Source organism: Seriola aureovittata, chromosome 18, assembly GCF_021018895.1.
Source record: "Seriola aureovittata isolate HTS-2021-v1 ecotype China chromosome 18, ASM2101889v1, whole genome shotgun sequence".
Classification (NCBI taxonomy): Eukaryota; Metazoa; Chordata; class Actinopteri; order Carangiformes; family Carangidae; genus Seriola; species Seriola aureovittata.
The window spans coordinates 18,977,818-19,002,993 of record NC_079381.1 but is presented as its reverse complement, the minus strand read 5'-3'; the positions used below and the strand labels follow the sequence as shown (position 1 = coordinate 19,002,993).

The window sequence follows — 25,176 nt, the reverse complement described above, 5'->3', positions numbered from 1 at the left end:
TGCAGAAAATCACAAGGAGCCTTCCACAACCTCATTGACCAAGACTGGTTGAATTGGTGCGATGCAGCACTAAGGTGTGAAGGCATGTGTACTCGCACAGAAAGCACTGGTACAAAGCTAACATGTTGACATGTGGGTCTCTTCCCCAGGTGCTGTGACATTGATGGGTAATTTGTCATGCCGCTGCAGTGATCCTAAGTGTTTATGACAGATGTCAGATCAAGTTTATATTCTTTCTGAAGGCTTCATCTCAACTGCTTAATTGTCCACTTCTATCTGCAGCGCTAAGGTGCAGCCTGGCCTTTGGCGCCACGTCTTCTCTCATTACTTTGAGTTATACACCAAAAGAAGTGGAAGGAGGACAGAGGAATATCTCCGTTTACCCTATCTGATGGCAGCCTGACAGGAAGCAAGGTGCTTTTTTTATCAGTTCTGCAAACAGCTGTCTGTCTAACGACTATTTTTACATAGAGCAAATGTTCACTATCAAATATATTTCGACGGTAAGACGATTCCTACCTTAAAATGTTTTCTATCAACAAAACAAGGACATTTTATTTTGAATATATAGCATCCACAAACTATTCATTGCAAGCACAAAATGTTCACTGAATGTATCATAAAAAAGTAGCCTTGGACACCACAAAGCTTTTGAGCTTTTTACTTTTCGGCTCAACCACATTCTCATGGGACAAATCTCAAGGTCAAACTCTAAAATGATTCATTTTTAACATTTCAGAAAGGTTGTTTCCTATGCAGGGTGGCATTGCCCTGAAGGTCACATTTTCTAGAGCCTCTTACCTGCCACCCACAGAGAAATCAGAGATGGCATAGAAGTACGAGCGCAACACTTTGGCATCCTTGAAGAACTCGTCTCCAAAGGTGTTGAGCCTGTCCAAAGAGATGAGCAGGTCAGTGGCTGTCACCCATTCCTGGAAAAGAGAAAAAGGTCGGGAGGAAGAAAGGACCAACATGGTTAGAGGGATGTTGGAAAACACCTTTTGATGTCAGTCACTTTAAAAAATTGGAATGAAAGCGAACCATAGGAGGGCAGTGTGTTGGCTGCTGTCGCTCTTGGAGACAGAGGGAAGGAGACAGGAAGTAAGGACGCGATCAGAAAGTGGGCATTAATGAAGAGAGACCAGAGAAGCAAGGATTTGTAAAGAAGGCAAAATTTGACACAGCAAAGAAATGAAAAAGTCGGAGTGGAGAGTTGGTGGTTCAAGGGAAAGGAGACCGGGGTGATGGTGTAATGGCAGGGGAGGGAGCAGATGTAATGGGGAGATAATGAGTATGGTATAGGAAATTGAGTTAATGTCAGAGAGAGGGGTGAGGAAAGAAGGGGATTAATGGAGACAAAAGCCAAAATATGAAAAAAACATGAGAAAAGAGACAACACTGCAGCACTGCTTCAGTATAATGGATGGCACTTGGCAAAGCTCCTATCCCTGATATGATTTAAGCTCCTCTGTTTGAGCCCACTGCAAAGGTAAAGACAGGATGAAAAGTGGGAGAAGAAAGTGAAGAGGGATAACACAAACAGAGGAAAAGCAAACGGGAAGCGCAATAGTGGGTGGAAGATAAAAGCGAGGCCAGGTAAAGGGAGAACAAATGACATGAGGAATCTCTTACCTGTGAACCAACTTTAAAACAAATAGCTGGAGAGAAACTTTCTGTCTGTTTCTTGGCTGGTTTGGGACTCTGTGGCAGTCCTGCAAAAGCTTGTAATGCTGTACGTTTTGAAGATTCTCCCCAGAGGTGTCTTTGAAGTGTGGCAATGGGAGAGAAAGAGACTAGAGCGGATGGGCCTCAGACTAAAAACATGTGTGATGAGTTCATTCAGTCGTGGTTTTCTCAGGCGCTATAGTTTGTTTTTGTAGCTCAGATACCACCTATCGGGTAAGACTGGCTTCTGCCTATTTAAATATAAATGTACAAATCATGTATACTTTACCTTGTTAACATACATGCTACACTATATCATTGCCATGTTAATGGTATGGCTCAAGATGATGGCATTTTCAGTCATTCATGTTCCTCTAGAGGACTAATCCTACTGATTTTGGTGATTCCCTGATACTAAGTTCTGTTTCAGACTGATTTTCCTCCGTCCAGGCAGATAACTCGCTTCAGACAGGCAATTTATCACAGCGAATAAATTGTCCTTTTTATGTTTTGTAAAAGTTACTGCTGTTAAAGTGGAAACGCAGTTGAAAGCAGGGAAACTGAAATGATGCAGTTAGGGATACTTCAACATTAACTGCTGGTTTGCTTTGCTTGCTTATTGCTTTATTCATGTCCAAGAAATAAACAAACACGGCTGTTGTAAGAAAGACACAAAGAACAAGAAACATGAATAGAAAGGTCATGGTTTTGCAGCTTGTGCTCTTGAGTCAGAGCTGAACAAGACAAACACAATACACAAAACTTTCAAAACAGTCCCTGCTGACTATTGCATTATCATGCAATGACCACAGCTAAAGCAGAAACTTCAAATAGATTACACATCTCAAACTAGTTTTAAATGTCTGCTGATTTTCATACTGTAGAGAAAGGACAGAAAACAATGTAGCCCTCTGTAATTTATGAAGTTGCTAGCTGCTATTGTCCTTTCAGATCAGTACCATAACCTAATATATATATAGTGCCCAATGAGCAAATGTAACACCACTTTCATTCTTCAGCATCATTGCAGTTACCATGTAAGAGACTTTTACTCTTTGCTGGCAAGTGAGGAAAATGGCTTAATTGGTTAGTAGCAAGAAATATAACAAAGATGACACAGCTGAGCCCTCTGAGGGTTTCTTCACAGGTACCTAACATGATCTCACTCTGCTTAAAATAGCCTGAGCAGCACTGCTGTAAAACTTTAGAACTGAGTTAGTAACTTAGTTGGAGAAGATGAGGTGCTTCCTAGGGGCTTTTTTGATCTGTCAGCAAGACCGCCATCCTCCTGTTTCAAAGGAGAGGGTCTTGGGATTCAGACCACCTGCGTGGTCTGTGCCTGCGCTTCCAAGAGGCATACTGCTGGGGCATCAAGAGGTCATAGCCCCTTATTGGAACATCTGGTGTGAATATGTTACACATGTTCCTGATTGGTTTAACACTTACATGGACAGTGTCAGCATGACTACTTGCCCTCAGTGCCACCTGTTGGTTAGCTTTGTCGGTGAAGTCTAATAAGAAGACTTTTCAGAGCAGAGTGGGCAATGTGCAATCAGTGGCCCAGTGTATAGGAATATCTAATTAATAGATCTTTGTAAGGAAAGATTTTTTTTTTTTCAATTTATCTAGGCCAACTGGTGGCTCTCTCTCAGCAAAATCTTGTCTGTTCTGCAGCTCTAACTCATCCCACCTTTAGTCTTCTTACTCGAAATGCCCTCTCACTTTAACTTATAGCTTTCCTCTTTATTTTCCTTTCTCTCTCTGTGCCAGCTTTACCTGTACACTCTCCCTCTGGCTAAAGTGCACTTCAGGATTTTCCAGACAGTTCTGTGCCTTGGCAGCCCATTGAAGGCTATAGAGCTGCTATTTTGTATTTACCGTAACTACAGTGTTGCAGAATTGAGTGCAGTTGGCTGTACTTGGCTATTGTTCTAGCACTTGCTTATCGACTTTGACCCTCCTTGACATGGGTCTACTGGCTAATGGGGTTTGGACAACAGTAAATGACCCTGATGTACTGCAGTTAGATGCTCATTTTTTTCATTTTGTGTTAAGCTATCTGGATGTGACAGGATCCATGGTTTATGAGAGCGGCTACGAAGTTTGAGGTGGGAAACACAGCTACAGGGTAACAAATTATGGTAAAAAGGGGGGTAGCAAGGTTGAGGAAATGAAGAGGGAAAAAGATATCATGATTTAACTTTCCAGTAGTGGTCACAACAAAGCAAGAGGATGCACCAAGAGGAAAAGCCAGGGGATCCCTAAAATCAGTAGGATTCAACCTGTGGGAACCATGACTGTCTGCAGAAAATTCAGTTCAATTCAATTCAATTCTGTTTATTGTCATCGTGCAGAGCAGAGCAACATACAATGAAATTAGCAGCGTCATCAAGGCGGTTCAGTACAAAAAGTGCAATTTATAAAAGATTCATGGTAATTCATTCAGTCTGGACCAAAATGGGACATTTCTATCTCTTGAGCCGCGTAAATAAATACGTTAACAGCCACATCTGTTAATAAAGTGCTCTTAAAATAGATATTTTTGTTTTTATGTGTTCTATTGTATTTTATGTATTTATTGTATAGTCTGTCTCTAAGCTACAGAACTTTTTTCATTTTTTTACTTGATCAAATTTAAACTGAAATTCAATGTTTTCAATACATAACAAGTAAAGGACATAACGGACATGACCTGCCCTTTTGCTAAATTATTAAATAAATGATTAACACAAACTGACGATCATTACAGTTAAAATGCATGAGATTCATGTCTCTGCTAATGAGGCGACCTTGCGGCCACCAGTACTGCATTGCCGTACTGCATCCACCTCTCGTGCTTTAACACACACATAGATGATAAAATGTTTTAAATGCATTGTTAGCATTTCAAAATTCTCACACGCCGTAAACGCAAACACTCCCTTTCATTTATCATACAGTACAAGACCATTATCATATGGAACAGCTATTAGTTATGCTTGGTAGAACAGTGCTAATTGTGTAAGGAAAAGCAGACATAGTTCCAAATATCACTTACTGCACTGAAAGGAAGTAGTTTCTTAGGGTTAATTAGTAGTCAGCTCATTACTTATTATTTGTGCAAACCACAGCAAAAGCTTAATTAACTTTGATTCTCACTCCCTTGGAATTTGGGTTCACAATGCTACAATGATGCTGACTTAGGGATAGGCAGAGGCGTTGAGAGTGGCAACAAGCCAGTCCTTTGCTTCAGACAATAACGGCCAAATGATCAAATGAGTGCATTCACACGCACATGGACATATATCAAGTCACACACGACAAAGTTTTTGATCATATCAAACACTGTTTTAGAGGTCGTCTCTGCTCAGGGGCTCATAAACCTTCACCCTCACCTCTAAATTCTCCCTCGTCTCTTTCCCCCGTCTGTCTCCTTCCCTTCTCCCCTCTCCTCTCTCTGTTTCAGTGCGTTTTCCTGAACTCTGAAGCCTCCGGCTGTAGGCAGTGACGGGAAAGAGAGCTGTGTCCCTCATTCCAAAGTTAATAACTTTTTAATATAATTGCTTAAGTTCACTGTGCCCTCAATATGTATTTTTCCCCCTTTTACTCATTGTCATTCAATGCTGGAGCTGCAATTTGCCACACAGATTTCTAGAGAGAAAGTGAGAGAGAGACGGAGCGAGAGAGAGTGAGAGGATGGACTGGTGGCAGGGGAGACAGACAAACCGTTTTAATGGATGACTGAACAAATTAAATTTGAATTCATACAGCAGCTTTCATCTTCTCTCTGATTATTGAAAAAAGAGAGCTTTTACAAACTTGACAACAGAGCCCTCTTTGAAGTAAGCCATTACTTTAGAGAAAACATCCAAATGCCACGTTACAAGGTGACTGTTGTTTATTCCAAATCAAAATCATTTGGCAGTGAAAATACAATGCATTAGATCACTAGTATAACACAGAACACTATATTTATGCAGATGACATAGACATGAGAGACAAAAACACCTGCACATTTAAGTGTCACCAGTTGTCTGGGTTTTTTTTTTTTTTTCCAATGTAATTTTGCTTTGACCTCACAAAATGACAAGGAGATATATTTTAAAAGCAGCAGATGAAGCGTGTGAAGTCTCTACATTGAAAGTATGCGCTCCTCAGACTGAGGCACAAGTAGCAAATCTGCAAAGGGATTAAAATGCTAATAAAACAGGCAGGATGCAATTCCTGTTTTAAGCCTCATAAAATATGCATAGCTCTGTATGAGCCATATGCAGAGGAAATGGCACACTGACATCCCACAGAGAGGAACAGGGATCATTTTATGCTCTGTTGACAATCTGTGTGTAAAGAGTGGGGTTTTAACCCCTGACACAAATGCCCAGTCTTTCCCTCACTGCAAGAAATGCCAATTGATATGTGAAGTCTAGAAATAAAAATTTCCTTAAGTGATCTTTGAACACAATTATCTGTCACTGCAGCAAACGTGTGTTTATCAGAGAAGTGGTTGGTTTTATATAATGTACTGTACGTGCATCAAGACTTCTTCAAGACTATTCATTGATGCTGATGTTGAATTTAAAATGCATCCCTTGTCTGTGGTCACATAAACTGTCACTGGTTGAAATGTTCTGATGGTCTGACGGAAAAAAAAAAACCCAAGGAAACATTGACAGTCACACAAAATATGGTTGACTGAGGCCTCATATGTACCTCCGAGGTATGATTTTACTGCATTAGCTGGATCACTGCTCATGTCTAGAGAAATGCAATATTGCTACAAACAACTCTGAAAAAACAAATTGTGCAGAAAGTGCCTGGGGCATTTACTCTGATTATATCAACTTTATGAAAAACCTTTCTGCCTAAGCAACGGCATTCACAATATCAGAGATTAAGGCTTGTTTTATAGCTGCGTTTTCATAGAAGCCAATCACTGATTACAATCAAAACGCTGAAATCTTTCCGGCTTCTCTTCCGCTTGTGCAAGAGCTCTTCAGGGTTTGCATTCTGAGGAATAAAAGAGTTCAATCCAAGTCACCTAGTATTATATTTCTGCAGAGTATCACAGAGTGTTCTCTCCAGCTCTTTTACCACGGTTTGACATGAAAAAAGGTTGACTCACAATAACAACAATGAGAGGTCATCACACGTGGCTGACTGAAAGTAGAAGAGATTCATGAATGTGCTAAAAATGTGTCACTTATCCTCCATTTATTACCTTTATCCCATATTAGCCTCTTCACAGTCAGCCAATACCACCTGCATAAGGAAGTATAATCATATTGAGTTTTGTTGTTGCTTCAGTGGTCTAAAATATTAAATCAGCCTCAAAGAGACAAAAAGTCCCTTCTCCATTATTCCTTGACTTTTTTAAACAGTAAACAAGACATCAGTATTTTCACTTTCAAAATGCCCTGTCCAGCCTTGCACCATGACAGTTCCAACATGCCTCAAGGAACTGTGCCTGGACGCTTACAATTTGGATTTACACAACTGACAAAGTGCAGAATCCATATGTATGCTGATTCTTTACTCCTCAGAGAAAATGACAGACAAATGTCAGCAAACCCTAGTGCAAGATACAGAAAGTGTAGGTTTAAAGTTAATGAGCTATTCCTAATCCCACAAAACCAAAATCCATGCTCTTTGGGCTTTTTAATTTTTTTTTTGAAGCACCAGGAACTCCTTGACATTTAGCCATGGGATTAATATCTCCAAGCTTTTCGTTTGCATACTTATGTCTGATCATTGCCTACGGTGGAAGCTAGATAAGACCAAGGTCCATCAAAAAAAAGTTGGTTGCTGGTTTGACTGCAATAAGTAGAGCAAAGGCACTTGTAATCAAGAAAATCATCCTCATCATCCTCATCATCTTATACAATGCACTTCTCCTTGCTAAGATTACCATGGAACAGCCTGGCTCCCAACACTACTGCAGAATAAAAGAATAAAGTTAGATCAGGTTCAGTGAGTGATCAACAGAGTGACAGTGGTATCACACTGCCTCCCCTATACCTGACAGAACTGTTCAGGTGGCCTTCGCTACCAGCCCCTATTAGTCACACAAGGTTAGCAAAGAGGGTGAGATGGTGGAGAAGCAGGAACAGAAAAGAACAAACTAGTCTACAGGCTTTCAAATGGAAACTAATATGTGGTCACCAGTACACTCGATCAACAGACTGTGCCGTCTGTTTGATGTGTTTATGTGCCTTATTATTTCATTGTTTGTTTCTAATATACTGTGTGTATCCAGGACTCCCTGAAAAGCAGCACTGATACTGAGAGAATTATCCTGGTGACATAAAGTAAACTCTTAACTATTTACAGTACAGGGGGAAAAGCTTTTTTTGGATTTATGCAAGGGGTTCCTTTATTATCTAAAACAAATAGCTGGTATGTACTTTCCTCCCTGGTGCCCTCCCCTCCCTCCTTTTTATCCCCTTCATCTCATATTCAATAAGTAGTGCTGTTGTGGGAATGATATTTTTGAGTGCTGCTCTCATCCCCACTGCTTTGTTTCACGTTGCCTGTCTTCTTGTTTTTCTAGTATTTGTAGCTCAAGCAGGAACTAGTATGTCACCATTAAAGAAGAGTATGCCTCATCGTTTATTGTTAAGATTCACTGTGTGGAAAACGAATACTCTTTTGCATTCCCCTCACTTTGTTTTGTGCATCAAAGAGGATGGCTGATGTGTTTTTGTCTGTGCTCACTATACCCATCTGTCCCATCACCCTTAAAATAGAGGGGGAATGAGAGATTTAATGAAAGAAATGGTGCAATTGATCCGCCTTTTATTCTAATGGGAGAAGAGATCACAGTCAATTATGGGTCTTCTCATCTTGTTGTTTAAGAGGAAGGCCGAGAGGGAGTGGTGGAGCGAAGGAGAGAGGGTGTTTGGCAGCTCTGTTGAGAGATTTGCCACCCAATCTATGTATTCTTGGCTTATATTGATCCCCCACAGCTTTACAATCAGTCGGTCGATGTCAACCAAAACATACTGAAATACAGCCAGCAGCACCATTAGTAGTCAGGCTTCAATGTAAATAAAGGCCAGTCACGCACCCTTACAAAGGCCTGATGTTTTTTGCATGGCCTTTGCATGAAGACAAAAATATCTAAAGGTTCAATAGGTTAATGAGACATTACAATATCCCCTGGTATTTAAGCTGTTTTCAAAATGTTGACAGGTAAGTAAAAAAGGAAAAAGTGAAAGACTCAGCTTGTGTATTTTTGCACGTCAATTAGAAGCCTTAGTTGTTGAAATGAAAGCTGCACACCTGCAGTGACAACAACTATTTAGCAGTAAGGATGAAGATGTGATTATTTTTATTCAGTAGATGGAACATTATATAATAGCTTACTTACCAACTATTTTGTTGTTTTGTGTAAAACGCTTTCTTTTTTATTATTTGGTTTCCGAAGCAGAGGCCATTTATTCAATAATAATGAGTTTTCCAAGATAATTAACATTATATTATGTAACATCAGTGTTAACCTTTACTTCACTCCAAATTTGATTTATTTCTCAATACATAATTATTTTACATGTAAAAGCAAGTTTTCACATCTGATTGTATGAAATGTGACAGGGAGTTTTGATAGAGCTCTTAATTAATTCATACACAGAAAATAAATATTTCTTCACTAACACTTCATGATAGTATTTTATGTAATCTTATTTTACCATTTTTCTCAGGGAAGATTTGCTTCTCTGGGACAGATAATAAAGGGTGTCTACAGGAGAGGGAAGCAACACCTACACAACAGTGTAGAATAAGCCAGAACTGACTGACATATGTATACCGACCTAGTTGGGGTTTTTTTCCACACTGAATACTGTAGAGCTTTTCCTCACACACTGAACAATGGATTAATCGATTGATTTTTCCATTCAGCTGGTCACAATGGTCCCACATACATCAGGCAGCAGGAATGATCACAGATATGTAGACTGAGGAACAGACAACGGTCGCGCCTGGGAATCAAGCTCTCCAAATAAATAGACTGAGGACTTTTTGGATGAGTCTTTTGAAATGTAAAAAAAAAAAAACAGTTCAAAAGATTTAGTCATATGGGTTTTTACTGGAAACACACTGCTGTTCTCAGAGGCTCGTTATCAGTGAGATTAAATAAAGGGTCAAGAATAACTTGATTCAAATCGGAACACAATTTAATTTAATTTTAGCAATGTTTTTATGTTCTATTTAATTTATTTATTTATTATTGTTTATTTACTTTATTTTTCATTATGTTAAATCAGACTGTTCGGTCAAAAGTTCAGCAGTGGAGTCCACATGTACAGGATCCTTGTGTAATTCTTGCTGCAACAAGACTACAGAGTCTACTACTGTGGCTGATTAGGACAAAGCACAAACAAACAAGAGGGAGATCATATTATGGGAAACATGCTCCAAATTAAGAAACTGCTACAATTTTTTTACTGTAAGGTGTCCTTGAGTGCCTTGAAAGGGTGCTCACATCTTCATCAACATTGGAAAAAATTTCCAAACAGACATTATTTGGGTAAACTGACCACATCCTTGAAATGTAAATGGTTGCTTTCTCACCAGAAACATCCAAACTTAATAAATGGTTTGGTTAGATTATAAAAAACCCGACGGACACACACAATTTTCTGGAACACTGCTGCTTATCCAAATTGAGCCCATAACTCCCCCCTTACGTCCCAGAGCACTTCTGGTGTAGCAATTCTTGTTGCATGTGTTTTCCCTATTTCTATTGAAAATGTGTCAGTTTGGTTTCCCTTATTGTTTGTGCTTTCACTCTTGTTCATTTTTGTCCTTAGGGGCCACCATAGTCACCAGCCACTGTAGCTAACAAGCCCACTGTTACAATGACTACTTGCTGATATATGTATGTTTCACTTGTTGAGTGTTAGTTTAGCATGTCAGCATGCTAACTTTTGGTGATTAGTACTAAACAAAAGTATATATGAATGGTAGTTTCAGGTATTTGGTCAAAAGCTAAAGTTTTGGCCTGAAAATGGTGCTTAAGCAAAAGTTTAAGTTAATACAATACAATACAATACAATAATACAATTCATCCAGCAAGGGTTGCATTTAAATTTCATGACAATTCAGCAAATAGTTGAGACATTTCACTCTAAAACACAAATGCCAGCCTCATGGTGGCACTAGAAGAAAAGTCAGGGGATTACTAAAACCCTTTGGAGACATCATCTGGGAACCATGAATGTCTGCATAAAATTTCACACCCATCTGTCCAATAGTCATTGAGATATTTCAGTCTGGACCAAAGTAGTGGAACAACTAACCAACATCTGTGGAGCAACTCCACCAGTGTGACTAAAATTTGGTGAACATTCAGAGAATATTCAAACAAGCTCTTTTTCTTTGCAAAATGAATGTAACACCTGATGTGTTCTAACACCTTACAAGGTAGAGTGAAAAAAACACAAGCACCTCACAAAGTGACTGTACCTCATCACAAGACTGTACAACTCACAGCCTAAAAATGGGATGAAATCAATGTGTTGTGAACACAAAGGAATCACATGCCCCCTCCACTGAGTTGAAAATTGAACAGTTTTGATGTGGAAAAGTGACGAAATTAACATATGAACAAAAGCAGGTAAGAAAACTTCAGTTTAACTCACTGATAAAGATAAGAAAGTTTTTTGACGTGAAAAATAAAATAAATTTGCTAAAAGAATATTTTTTCTCCTCTTTTCCTTCCATGAATTGTAACTGAACCCGGGGTCATTAAAGATTAAGCCAAGTGTCGACCATCCTGACCACAGTGCCCTTTCTTCCGATCATGTTATTGTTGACTCTCAGGCTACCTGTTTCTTGCCATGCCTCCTTCACATAATCCTTAGTGCCTTAATTCCTTAATCCCACATAATCCTTTCATGGAGAGGAGAAAAAACTCTGTTCATGCAAGGAGCATGTGTTTCCAACTACAAAACATAATGCTCCTCTTCAGAAAAATTTCAGCAGACCAGGCTCAATCCGGTATGTCCTACAAACCTAGACTCTAGCTAGCTATTGTCCCAGCCTGCCAGCGTCCACATTTATATAAGAGAGAGACAGAGGGGCTGAAATAGCACAGCGGTAAAGGGCTAGTGTGAAGAGATTAATCAGAAAAGGAGTTGAATAATCTCTGAACTAGAAAACTGGGGCTGTAGCTACCTTTTCTTGTAAGCACTTTAAAACTGCTCTCATGCAAAAAATGTAGAACCACCAGCGCAGGAGGTGAAGCAAAGTAATACACACTGAGCAGGACAAAAAGGGATGAATCAGAGAATAATGGGGTGGAGAGAGAAGATCTCAGTGCTTGTGGAGACTTCCAGAGAGGTATTTTTTTCAAGTGTGTGGCTATTGTTAAGCCACAAAAATAGGTTTGTTTTTTTTCAAATTCACTCTCCTGTCTTTGTTGTCCTTGCGAGACAGATGGAGAAGAATCTCTGGACTTGGAGCTCAGGAGCCAAATCCAGTCCTGCGTGCAGATTCCTCTTTCATGCCGCTGTATGTCGTCTTACTGACAGCAGCCTGCCACACAATGTGTCCAACTCACAGCAGCGCTAAAGCTAATCCAATAGTGCATTTTATTTCTATTTTCACTTGCTTGCAGATGCATGGGGACCTCGCATAGCAGAGATGAGGAGAAAATGTCTTTATCCTCCTGCTCAGTGCAGCTTAGCATATGCTTGAGAGCTGATGTGGCTTCACCACTTCTGTCTTTTCCTCCATCCTCCATCCCAGTTTAAAATGGGATCACTCTTGGGGAAGGCTGCCTCCTCTTTCTGCTCTGCGGGAGGTTGCAGATATGTCACCCACTTAAAGTGCTGTGGTTGAAGAGGGGGGGGTTTTTATGAGCATCCGGCACAGAGTGCGTGTGTGTGTTAGGGTGGGAGGGGGGTGGGGTATAGGTATTTGTGCAGGCAGAGGTACCATACGCAGCTGTAAGGGCTTGTCAGTTGCATCACACTGGTTTCCTTTGAAAATCAGCTTTAAGAGTTATACGAAACAATGATGGAGTCAAAATAAATCCTTCTCATTTACAAACTGTTAGAATCAGTTGATGTACACTATATTTCAAAAAAAGTCATTATTTGAAGCTTTAGGTTACTTTTATTAATAATTTCACAGTCTATCCTTTATAAAAACAGCCTTTTATTCACAAATTAAATATGTTTTCTTTAGGGGAATGAATCAAACATTATTCAAATGCCAGCCTTGGCAAACAAAAAGCCATTTCTGTGCTGGAGTCAGGCTTCAGCAGTTTTTCACTGCATATCCTATTCAGAGATTTGAAACACAACATGTTTCACAGACGAGTTTCAAAACATAAAGAGAGCTGGGAAGATATATTGGGGTTTGGGTTTGTTATAGCTAAATCGACTTTAAATTGATTTAGAACAGTCATATACACTAAACAGCAAATATACTGGCAGAATGAGCATTGCATATTCTCAAAAAAAAATTCCCTCATTCTTATGTTATTAAGTTTGGGAAGATGTCTTCTTTAATAGAGGTGGGAGCGGGTTATGGTTATGCAGGGTTATACCGCATATCCTCCACATATCCTCCAAAAGACATCCTTACTCCTCTAATTTAATGATGTTGAGGAGGACAGCTTCCCTTACAGAGGTAGTCATCTTGCATTTCCAGACCTTTTTCTACACAATATTTTAGGAGAGAGGTCAGACGGGAGAATGTGTTGTCATTATCGTTGTATAATTTTGCTTATGGCAAGTGTGAACTGACCATTGCAGCATAAACCTCTTAAATAATTGGAAAAGATGTATGTCCACTAGAGGGTAGGGATTTGTGCTGTTGTTGTTGTTGTTGTTGTTGTTGTAGAGACAGGGGAATAAAAATAGCATGATGCAGAAAGTGTAAGGGACAGTGAAAAGAATAAAAATGCAGAATGAAAACACTGGGCCAGTGGGAGGCCGGGATGTTGTCCACATCCTGTGGATCTGATTATGGGGGCGGGTGTGGGACTTCTACTACGAGACAATAAATTAGATTCTGAATGAATTCTGTTCATCACGTTTCTCCTGCTGGGGTCATTTATGTTTGGTGCTATAAAAGACTAGTTTTACTGTGTTATTGCTGCTGCCACCACTTTGATTGACAGCGACATGGCAACAGCATTTTTATGATTATGTATAGGCACTTAAAGTACTCAAGTGAAGGTCAAGGAAAAATTTATGTTGTGGTTACATATTATTAATTCCACGGTGAGGCACAAAACAGGCCATCAGTATTTAACTAACCCGTGTTGCCTAAACCTAACTGCATGCAGGGGTGGACCCCAATCTCCAATCCAGTGCCAAGGTCCTGTACTCTGCGGCCCACAATACATCCTCTACACTAAAAGGTATGTGTGGTACAAGCAGATGGCCCCAGTGGCCGAGTGGTTTGGGCATATACCATATGGGCATACTGAGACCTCAGCAGCAGGGCCCTGGTTCACCTCTACTGCATGTCTGTCCCACTCTATTTCCTGTCTCTCACCACTTTCCATATCAAATAAAGGCATAAAACCGCCAAAAAAAACCTTAAAAAAAGAAAAAGAGAGAAAAAGGTGGCACTGAATATAATCCACTTAGAAATTACATTTCCTTCTAAAAGCACTTGGCAAATCAAATTAGTATAATTAGCATATAAACATAAAATCTTTCAACTCTCCTACAAATTTGGTTGAAGTGAAGAAAATGAAGCATCAGCAAGTGACTAAATATTGATATAGATTTAGTTTTGTGACTGAAAATCTGCTGTAACTACGTTTCCTCACTCAATGAAAATGGATAATCAAAATTTCATATCCTGATCTACTATTTCTGGCCACATACACACGTGTTTCATCTGCTCAGATGTGGAGGTATTACTTATTATTAATGTATTTTGCATCATGACATATCTTCTTCAGTAGATGGTCCTGTAGAATCTCTGCTCTAATTAGCCAACCTACCTAAACTGTCATGACAAGGTTCTGTTTATAGTTTTGGTCCATTAAAAGATGCTGTAGGCAAAACTGAGACCTGCATATAGTAAGTAATTTCCCGATATGGCAGATATATATACACACACACACACACACACAGACAGACACACACACACACACACACACACACACACACACACACACACACACACACAACAGTAAAGACGCTCTCAGTAATTATTAATAATTAGTGAAGTCTCGAAGAGTTTTCCAGCTTAAGTAGCGATGCAGGCAGAGCACATGCATGGACGGATGCGTGTGTGCCTACTCACAGCGCTGTCAAAGGGGAAGGAGTGGCTGCATTAAGTGCTTTATTTACTCAGTTTTAGCCATGCTTTATTGTGCCCAGACTCACCCTCAAGAGGCTGCCATTAATTCAGCACAGCCCTCTCAAGACTTCATCAATGTTAATCAGAGCTAAACATAACATTAGATTCCCTTCAGCGGCTTTGAAAAAGTCATGTGTATATATCTGTATGGCTACAATATGTTTGTTTGTGTAAAAATGTTAGCGAGGGGTTTGACCAGGAAGAATTACATGCAGTTACAAACTTACAAACATTAGCCCGTGTGTCTATTGGTATATAATCACTGTTTTTTGAAGAAAGTTTTTCACATTGTCAAACTGAGACACAATCCTTTTCCAGATGGTTTTTAAAAAAAAATATAGTAAAAGGTCAACACTAGCAGGATCTAACATCCATTATAGATTATCGTGAAGAAAAGACACAAGCAACAGGCATTAAAAAAAAGTAAACAGTTCAATTTTTTTCATCTTTAATCTATATAAAACATTTGTCTCTTCTAAGATGTTTTTTTTTTTTTTTTTACTCCATTTCTCTTTTCTTTTTTTGTTAACGTTTTTTTTCATTTGCAGTCAAAATCTGTATCAGTGGAGATTGTGGCAGCTTCTGCAAAGTCTCTTAACAGATGAAAGTGGAACGACATCAACCTTAATATGTGGACAGAAAAGAAAGAAAGAAAAAAAAAAGAAAGAAATCACACAAAATACACAACGAAATGTGGCCTCACCTGCAGCACCATGCTTTGGTCAAAGTTGTACGCGCTGGGCCGTCCCTCCAGGGTGGAGAAGGCTACGTTTCCGCCACTGAGGGGGGAGATGTCACTGAACTCATCTGTGCATAAAGCAGCCCTTTCATCATCTCCTGGGCGAATGTAGCCCTTAGCATCCTTCCCGTAGGTCTTGCTACAAGATGCGCTGTAATATTGGTACGGCAACCAGGGCCCATCCTCCTCTGTGCGCTTGTAGATGGCGAAGCTCTCTGGCCGACTGGTGTAGAATTTCAGTCGTACATAGGTTATATCAAAGGCCTTCCCTGTGGAAAACAGACATGATTAGCTCTGAATGGAATCACTGAAACAATTACTGTTAGAACTGCATCCATTGTAGTCTACAGTTAGATCAGGGCTGCTTATGTAAGAGACAAATACTGTGGGGTGAGGGCCCAGGAGCCTAAGAAAAAAAACTGACATAATTGCATTATAGAAAGAAGGAAAACAATGGGGGATAGGCTTAATTTCCTGTGCCTCTATGCAGGGTAAATGAATGTCATTCCTGCAGGAGTAGAAGAATACCCAGGATTATTTCCTCATTATCCAGATCATAATGGACCCCAGAAGTGAAACATAGGTCAAAGGGAAAGAGTCAAAAAAAGTCTCTTTTCTTATATTAACTCACAAAAGGGAAAGGCGCCTGTAAAACACGGGCTGATGCAACATTTGAGGCGTGATAGGAAAGCAACCTAAGGTGAGGTTTTAGCGGTTCATCGGCTGTTTGGGGGCACAAGGAGAAACGGAGAGGAAGAGAAGAAAGACTTTTCATAGATTTGTGTGCCCCCTAAAACAGTGATTTGACTTCAATCTGTGAAAAAGCAAAATGGGATTCAGAGCACAATCGGTGCATCTGCAGGATATGGAGCAAATGAGGATTTCCATTTGGGTTGGAGTTGGGGGGGGATTTAGCAGATCAGACTAAGTTGTGGTGTAATTGGTGTTGCACTGTTACAGAAGAAATGTCTGTAAAATACTTTTTGTGCAGTCACGAGTCTCCCGGGACAAACCTGTCTCCTAGAAATTATGTTTCTATACAACTTGTGCACGCACATTTTTTAGGAAACATAATGACCATCTGGATTATGTTCATTTTTTTTCTAATTAATGAATTGCTACATTTATTAACTGTTATTATGTAAATTAACACAATATCCTCAATTTCTGTCGTTGCAATTTAGCTGTATATGTCCATTTTATACGGGAAATATGAGACAGGATTGCCCATGTTAAATTAACTGAGAAGAAGAACAGGAAAGATGGCAGATTGTATATTCAGATGGCTTGATTTTTCAACACAATGCTTCCTGTGTAGAAAACTGGAGCATCTGGGTTTGATTTTGTAAGAAAGTTGACATCTTCCTTAATCTCAAGGCAAATAGAGAATTGATGCTGCTTGATGATTGAGTGGTGTCATTTCCACCCATTGTTTACTCACTGTGGACACTACAAACAATAATCTTGGAGCTGTATCAAAGACACTTGCAGAGTTACACTTCCTGAGCACAGGCGCACATTCAGAATCTGCCAAATGTTGTGCATCTTGAAAAAGGGATTAACTGAGCAGACACAAACTGAAGTCATATTGAGAAGCAAATACCAGAGGTAACATGTAGAAACTCTCTTTAACAGGCTTCTTCAATGCAATGCTCGTGGGGATTTTTTTTTTTTTTCTACATCATTAGATACCAAGTCTCAGCCCCTCTGCACATTCATAGAGGGATGCCATCCTCTGGTACTGCCATAATGACATCTGTTGCTTTTTCTCTGCCAAGTCAGAAACAGGCATCTCTGTCTCTTGTCTCTACAGCAAACTCTAATGGTATCCTTCCTTTAGGAGCCCTAAGATCATTTAGCTTTCATTTACTCCCTGCGTGAGGTGAGCTCAGCCCTGCTGAGACTAAGGCAAAACACATAAAAGAAGCAGAAGATGAAACATTTGTTGGATATCCCCTGTGACGAGCTGCAGACTAATTGCAGAAGATATTTGTATGTTTTTTATGCATAATGTTTAATGATTCGTGACTCGTTCTCTTTCAGGAGAGCACAGTTTAATATAGGAACAACAGACGGGGATTCAGCTACTAGATTTTAACAAAGCAAAGTAACATACAACAAGAACCTGCCTAAAAGAGAAAATTTGCCCTCAAGATAGAATTCACACATTCATTTTCACAGTTTGGAAAGCTCAGTTCGAAGAGGCAGTCTCTGTTTGAGCTGCGAAAATTAAAGACAAGTTTGGAAACCCAGTAAAAACAGCCCTGTGTGACTTTACAGGGCTGAGCCAGAATTTTGTGACATCACAACTCAAAGCAAAGCTGTTCACATCATGCACAGACGCGGTAATAAAAAAGGACTGTTTGGACACGGAGCACTTTAAGAGCAAGAGGCTGGGAGCTGCAGAAGTACAGCGTCTGACCCGCTCTGAGTCATCCATGTCACCTTAACACAGCTGCTCTCGTCCGCCCAGACTGAGACAGGCTCAGACTAAACTCACCACAAGGACTGTAGACTCAATATTTACAATCTGTTTATTTCAAACTGAGATATTTGTGATCAGCAAACACACAGATGAGTGGATTTATCTCCTCTAATCTCACTATGTCTCAAAGTTTAAAAATGAATTCTTGCTCTCTTACAGAGAACCGTGTCTCACATGCAAACCGATAATCCGGCTGTGAGAGCGTCATGCCGACTGTGGCAGACTTTATCATTGTTTTACATCGGAGACAGGATGTTGCTTTTCTTTGACGGTGCTGAATGAGAACCAGCTGTAGACATCAATGTGTGCTGTTTGAATGTGTGTGTGTCTGTGTGTTTGTCTACCAAGTCTTTGTGGGAAAAACCTGACCCCAATTCCTCACCAGTAAACCACCCAGCATTCTCTAGTTTTTTCTTTTTCTCCCCCTTCTTCCTCATTATGTTTTGTTTACTCCCCTTGAAGCAGCCCGACTCCCCCTCATCTTTCTACTCTTCCACAGACCCATTCTGACCTGGCTGCAATATGTGTCCCAGCATCCTACTGCTCTGTTTATCATCCCAGCATTTGCCTGTATTCCCTTCAGAGAGAGCTTGTTATGTTTGGAGAGGCAAAAGAAAACAGTACTGTCGAAGGCACCCCCCACCAGCAACCCAGATGGATCGCAGAGCTTTCATATGGACCATAAGGATGACACACATATAACACTTAGGGGTTTTCAGTTACATGAAATGAAGTGGTATGAAAACATTACAATGCTTCTTTTAGGAATACTAAGCCCAGGTATGATAATCAGACGGCACAGGGTTTAGAAAAACACGTGTTTAGGAGTAGCGCAGAAAAGGAGCAAAGGTCAATTTAGTCTGAGTGAGACAGGCTTGTGGGTGTTCGGTTTTCTTGGAAGAACAACAAACCCTCCAGACAACACAAGACATACCTCTGCAGCAGCAGCAGCAGCAGCAGAATCACTGGCACCTTTCTCCAGGAGAAAAAAACTCGCCGGAGATTATAAACAACAAAGCCTCAAAACACAGCCAGACATCTGCTCGCTATTGGAAATCAATATTCTACATTTAACGGAGGCACTTCCTGCTTTCATAGCACGTGATATAACAGTTCATCTGTGGTCAAAGTGCTGACATTTTCAACTTCTGTCATCATTTTGTCCCTGCCTCTTGTTCCTTTGAAGCTGGGCTTTTTGATGGGGGTGCACCCACTATCCACCTAGAGGACCAGAGGAAGAGGGAGGAGATCTGACCTGTCAAGAAAATTTCTGGTTTTGAGCAAGGGCTGCCTTGCTTGACTGATTCCTGGAAGTCAAACACACACACACACACACACACACACACACACACACACACACACACAGTACTGAGCAAAGGTTTTAGGTATTTTATCTGTTGAGATGATAGCACTACCATCAGGAGAGGCATCTGACCGGCCCCAGAATTATTCTGCAGTGGGACAACCGGCCCAAACATAAAGTCAGAGACTTACAGATCCATCTCCAGTGACAAGTAGAACAAGGAGTCCTGCAGCAGATGATCTGGCCTCCCACAGACCCCTGATCTCAACATCATGGAGTCAGACTGGGGTTACACAACGAGATAGAAGATACTGAAACAGACTAAATCCACAGAAGAACTGTGGGGAGTTCTCCCAAGTACCTTGAAAAACTATGTACAGGTGTACTAGGAGACTGGCTGCTGTTTTAAAGCTTTTAATTAATTGACATTTGGTAGTCAAACCAAATACTTACTCGATTCTGTCTGCTGCACTATGTGTGAAGTTGATAAATAAAACTGAGAGCATCCTCTCTTTACTTTAAGTGCTGTATTTCCACAGAGGATACAGAAGGTAATTCTGACCACAGTTCAAGAGGCTATAATCAATATTTTCATAATAACAATGGATCAAATTACTCATACTGACAAACCCACCGAGAATTATAACTCGTCTCTGAAGTTTCCCTCCGCTCTGCTGAGCTTTATAGCACCTTTAAGCTAATTGTTTTCGTTTTCAATTTTCAACTTGGTTCACCCTCGCCATCATCACCACAGCGTTAGCATTTAGCAGCTAACAGCTAGGTATTTCCCTCGGGGGGATGCTGGAGCTACAGAACAGAGCTAGGAGGGGAATGTGGGCTTACATCCGCCAGGGTCGCCGGAAACTTGACTCCAAATGAAAGACGATGTTGCTCCGGTGTCTGCTGCTTGCTGACAAGTTCGCCAAGTCAACTTTTTAAGGCGATAATACGTCCGTGTTGCGTTTGCAGCTCGTTTTCGCTGCACCGTGTGGCCAAAACTAGTTATTGCAGGGTTAAGGTTATCTTAAAAAAAACAACGTTGAAACCCTTTTCATTTGTGTTGAATTCAACTGAGTTCTGCAAAAAAACTATAAACAAGCTGGCAATTAAATTTGTCCCTAGATGTGGCCTATGTCTACTGCTGGAGAGGGTTGACAAAGATTCTCAATGTACCAACTAATTTTATAATCCACTTACTTACGTACGAAGCAGGGAGGATTGAAGTATATTCCAGCACAAACTGCATGAAATCAGGGGGACCTGACAAGTCACCGCTCTACCTCAGTGTTAACAGATCTTCCCTCACATTCAAACCTATGGACAAAATTGGGCAGTTAATCAGAAGCTGGGGGAAAATTCCTGCTTGTTTCCCTATTTCAGTTTTCCACCAGCACATGAACGCACCACTTTTCAGATTTATTTATATCAACCAACTTTCAATTCTATTACCACACAGTCACATAACTTTGAGAAAATGAAGGAGTTAATACTGTTCGCTGTGATGGATTACCTCTGCTCCAGCAAGTGTCAACTCTTTGGAAGTTGATTTACATACCATATGTCTCTCAATCACTAGCTCCATATTCATTTTCAAAACAGTCAATTTATCATTCAATACGATCATCTTATTTTATTCTTGTCAAGAAAACCAATAAGCATATTTCCTAAAATGTATTATTTCTTTTATAAGATTAAATAGAGCAGTAATTGTTGGCTGTGTAGGTTCATTCGTTGTGGGTGTGCTGTTTTGGTAGCAATCTGCCTCTGGCACAATACGGGAAAGTCACCGCTGACTTGTCTTGATTCGGTGCTATATTCAGTATTTAGACATTATGCTATTTGTCTTTTGCCAAGCCAGAGAAGAGGACTGTGGATAAAAGGAAAGACAAGACAGAGTAAACAGCAAGGAAACTGCTGTTTTCAGCCTCTTCAAACTGAGAATAAATCCAATTTATTAAACATCAACTTCTTTACAAAAAAATATTAATGAAATGTATTTCAATAATAAAGGGGTCCCAGAGCAATAGTCTTGCAGGGGGCCCCTTGTCGAAAAGAAACCCTCTGTTACGAACACACACATACACACACCAGAACATACCCAGCCAAACACAGCTCAGCAAATAAATGGAAGTGGAAAAGGTAATTTCATAGAAAGACTTGTATTAATTCTTTGTAACATTAATCGCCACGATTTAATTCAGTTAAAGTGAAAAATGTGCTCTGTTAGTTATTTCAGCAGTTTCCCACAGCATGGTAATGGGATAATGATGCTAATGGCTCAAGCTGATCTCATAAAATTTTGTAAAATGAGGAATGTCTTCAAATGCAAATATGTACGCAGTGCACAAAAAGTGAGGCGAATGCATTTTCTCAAAGGAAAAGTGTGTGTGAAGGAGGAAATCCTTAAAATTGTCTTACTAGGTTTGAAATAATGCAGTGTGGTAAAAGTGGTGCATGGTTATTGCTTTGAACTGTGGAGACTGAGGTTCAATTCCCAGCACAAATCAAGTGAAGTTTAAAGCTGGTAGTTTTCTCATTTTACTATGACTGACCCCTAACTCCCTGAAAATGATGTTGTGTGAACTTAACAGCCTCAACCTGTCTTTGTCCTTAACACGGGATAGGTGACATAAATGTTTTACTTGCATAAAAGTAAGACTTGGCCAAGCCTTTCAAGTGCTATCTCTTTATTCTTTTAGAAAATGCACCTGTATTTTTTTGATTACAATTGACTTTGACAGTAACTGTAATAACTGAAGGTGTTTGACTACAAGGGATTTCTTTCCAAATGTTCTGTGAAAACTCTCTTCTAAGTGAAGGGAAGATGAGCATAATTTCAAGTGACAGTAGGTCTGCTGACCAAGTACCTGGCTATGCCAAAATGACTCTGGCTGTGGGGGTTAAAGAAATTTACCACTGTGTAAAATAACTGTATCTTCTAAATTCCAAATGCATTTTATGTAAATGTCTAACTAACTTCAGTTGGACCTCCTTTCCTTATCATCGACATATTCCTGCCAAACTTGGAGCTTTTCTGCAGGTTGTCGGCTGCTTATTACCTGGAATTTCTCTGGAAATATGTAGCAGCTTCTGTGTCATTTAAAGTCAGTTGTACAGTGTAGTTGTTGTAGTAAAACCTTGTGATTGCTGAAAAGAGAACAGTGAATTGAGCTTGTAGCAAAAGACCAATGTTTGAATTTGCCATGTGATATAAAAGGTTGATTTGTGGCCATAGTGTAGCATCAATCATGCTGGAGACAGGTTTCTATGATGGCTGTGTGTTGTGGCTGTATTCTTGTCAAGCTCCAGCACAAATCATACCAAAAAAAACAAAAAAAGCCTCATCAGTTGGAGTTGTGACTGTATTGTGCAGCCAGATTTGGATGGGTTTGTCTCCACTGCTCCATGGCAGTATGTGGGCTGCATAAAAGTAAATATGGGCCATCACTCCCTTGCTATCTGGGCATGTTAGATGCAACTGTGTGTCCTCCTCATCCCCTCTAAATCCAACCAAATTCTCAGACATGCCCTTGTGGCTATGCACTCACACATAAGCCATGTCTGGGCCAAAGAAAAGATTTCTTTTTTTTGTATGAAGACAGCTCAGAGCTGGACATCTGTTTTGCATTAAAGGTTTCACTATCAATGGTCCTGCAGTACACAAAACAGAGTATTCTGTCACAGAAAATAAAAGTGGAAAACCTGATGACACTTAAATTCCTCCACCATGGAAACCATCTGCATTCAGTGGAATCTATTGCTGATATTCATATTCTATTCCTGGACAGATGCAGTGCATATGAAAAGCTTTCCTGCACTTTAAAAAGAAATAATAACATTATAAGAATAGAGACCATGTTTGAACCCTGAACACACACATACTCTACTTGACTGAGATCAAACTGATGAATTCCGGGGGCTGAATTAAGGATGTTCTGCTGTGTTCTTACCCAGGTGGAGGGTGAGATTGACAGAATTGGGGTGCTGGATCCCATAGTACATGGACTGGCTCTGCCACCATGTGGGCTCCTCATTCCTGTTGAAGTCTGTCAGTAGGCTGGCATTGTGGCTCAGCTCTGGAACCAGCGTGTTGCAGTAGTGGCACGAGCGTGTTGAGCCTGTCTGCATGCAGTAGTCCTCAGGTGGGGAGCCGCACACATTTGATACCTCCACAGTGCGATTGAAGGCGACGTTTTCGAACCTGGGCATGCAACGGCTTGGGACACCCTCCTCATCGTAGCAGGAGTCCATTGCGGCCCAAACAAGGAGGTGGCAGTGCGGATGAAAAGAGAGTTGAAAGGCCAGGAGAAAGGATGTCACAGCAAAGGATGTATCCATGTCTACAAGCAGTTACAATCACATTTACACTTCACACAGAAACTCTCACACTCATATACTTTGATGCAGAGATGCAAACACATGAAGAACCTGACTTGGGAGAAGTAATCCAAGAACAGAAAATAAATCCAGTCTGAGAGCTTTGTTCCTCTGCTCTCTCTGCTCTGCCTATGTTAAGCCTCCAACATGTGTTCTCCCTATGTGGAGTGGAATGAAGTTTGTGCAGGAACTCCTTTCATCAGGGGGCAACATGAGGCAGACAGAGGAGGGACGGGTGGGGGGTGGAGGATCCAAAAAAGTCCATAAAACTTCTCCACCTGCTGGTCGACAGAAGCACCGCACCACCATTAGCTTCAGATGTGAAGCAAACTTGGTTAAAAGAATCTCCTTTGACGGGAAAAACACATTCGTCAACGAGTTTAAATGATGCAGCAGCGAGGTCACTACACCTCTGGGCATCCAGGTAGTGAGTACCAAAACACCTGCATTCCCCACTTATAGGAACACACAATATCATGGATATGGTGTTAAATGTACTTGGCAGTTGGCCCCACAGCAGGACATCCTGGTAAATGCTGACTGTGGTGATTCACAGTGAAGGCTAGAGGTGCTAAAACTGTCTGGAATATTTCAGCAGGCACAGGTCATCTCCATGAGTGGGTGTCGCTCAGGGGAGCTCTGTGATCTAAAGGAACAATTTATTTGTAAAAATAGAGCAGTGAAAGAACTGCACTGCTTTTTCAGCTTTTCATGAAAAGTCTCTGTCACTGTAATTCTTCTTGACTGCTTGGGGTCCTTTGTAGCTCATCCAGTGATGAATTGAATATGGCACAGCTATGACAAGTAACTGTAAGTCATTGCATTCACTAATATAAACTTAAAAATTTTAGCAACGTCAGACTTTTTGTGCTAAAACTACATCTTCACTTTACTCCTCTTTTGGCATCTTTGCTATTGAAAATGACTTGGACGCTTAATCAAATATTACAGTGTATAGAGATTGATTTTTCTGTTGATTAATTGTTTAACAAATTGTCTCAGCTTCATTTTCATTTAGGCAGTATGCACATCATGATGCTGTATCATAAACCTGACATAAAATTCATGTCAGGTGATAAAGGATGTGCAATCTCTATACTACAAATACACAGCAGATGAAGTGCATATCCTCCACTACATTCATGATCACCGTTCCCATTAACAACAGCAGACGTGATGTAGCATCCAGAATACACTTGGTAACACGGTAGTTGTTATGCTAGCAGCTTGAATAGACTGACAGAAGTAGAGTCAAATCTAAAAATGCAGAACTGAGCATGAAAAGCTGAGTCTGAAGGCCAC

The 25,176-nt window shown here is 40.3% G+C and overlaps 1 protein-coding gene across 1 annotated transcript in view; it reads right to left on the bottom strand.

The window, feature by feature from the left end:
• The window catches only part of lamc3 (laminin, gamma 3), a 95,508-nt gene extending 71,479 nt beyond the window's left edge, over positions 1–24,029 (bottom strand). Inside the window, exons 1-3 of the mRNA XM_056404170.1 lie at positions 23,448–24,029; positions 15,674–15,978; positions 802–932 (exon numbers count right to left, since the gene is read on the bottom strand). Of these exons, the coding sequence (XP_056260145.1) occupies positions 802–932; positions 15,674–15,978; positions 23,448–23,835 (824 nt within the window). The 5' untranslated portion in view covers positions 23,836–24,029. The remainder of the gene's footprint in view (positions 1–801; positions 933–15,673; positions 15,979–23,447) is intronic.
• Positions 24,030–25,176: the final 1,147 nt, after the last annotated feature.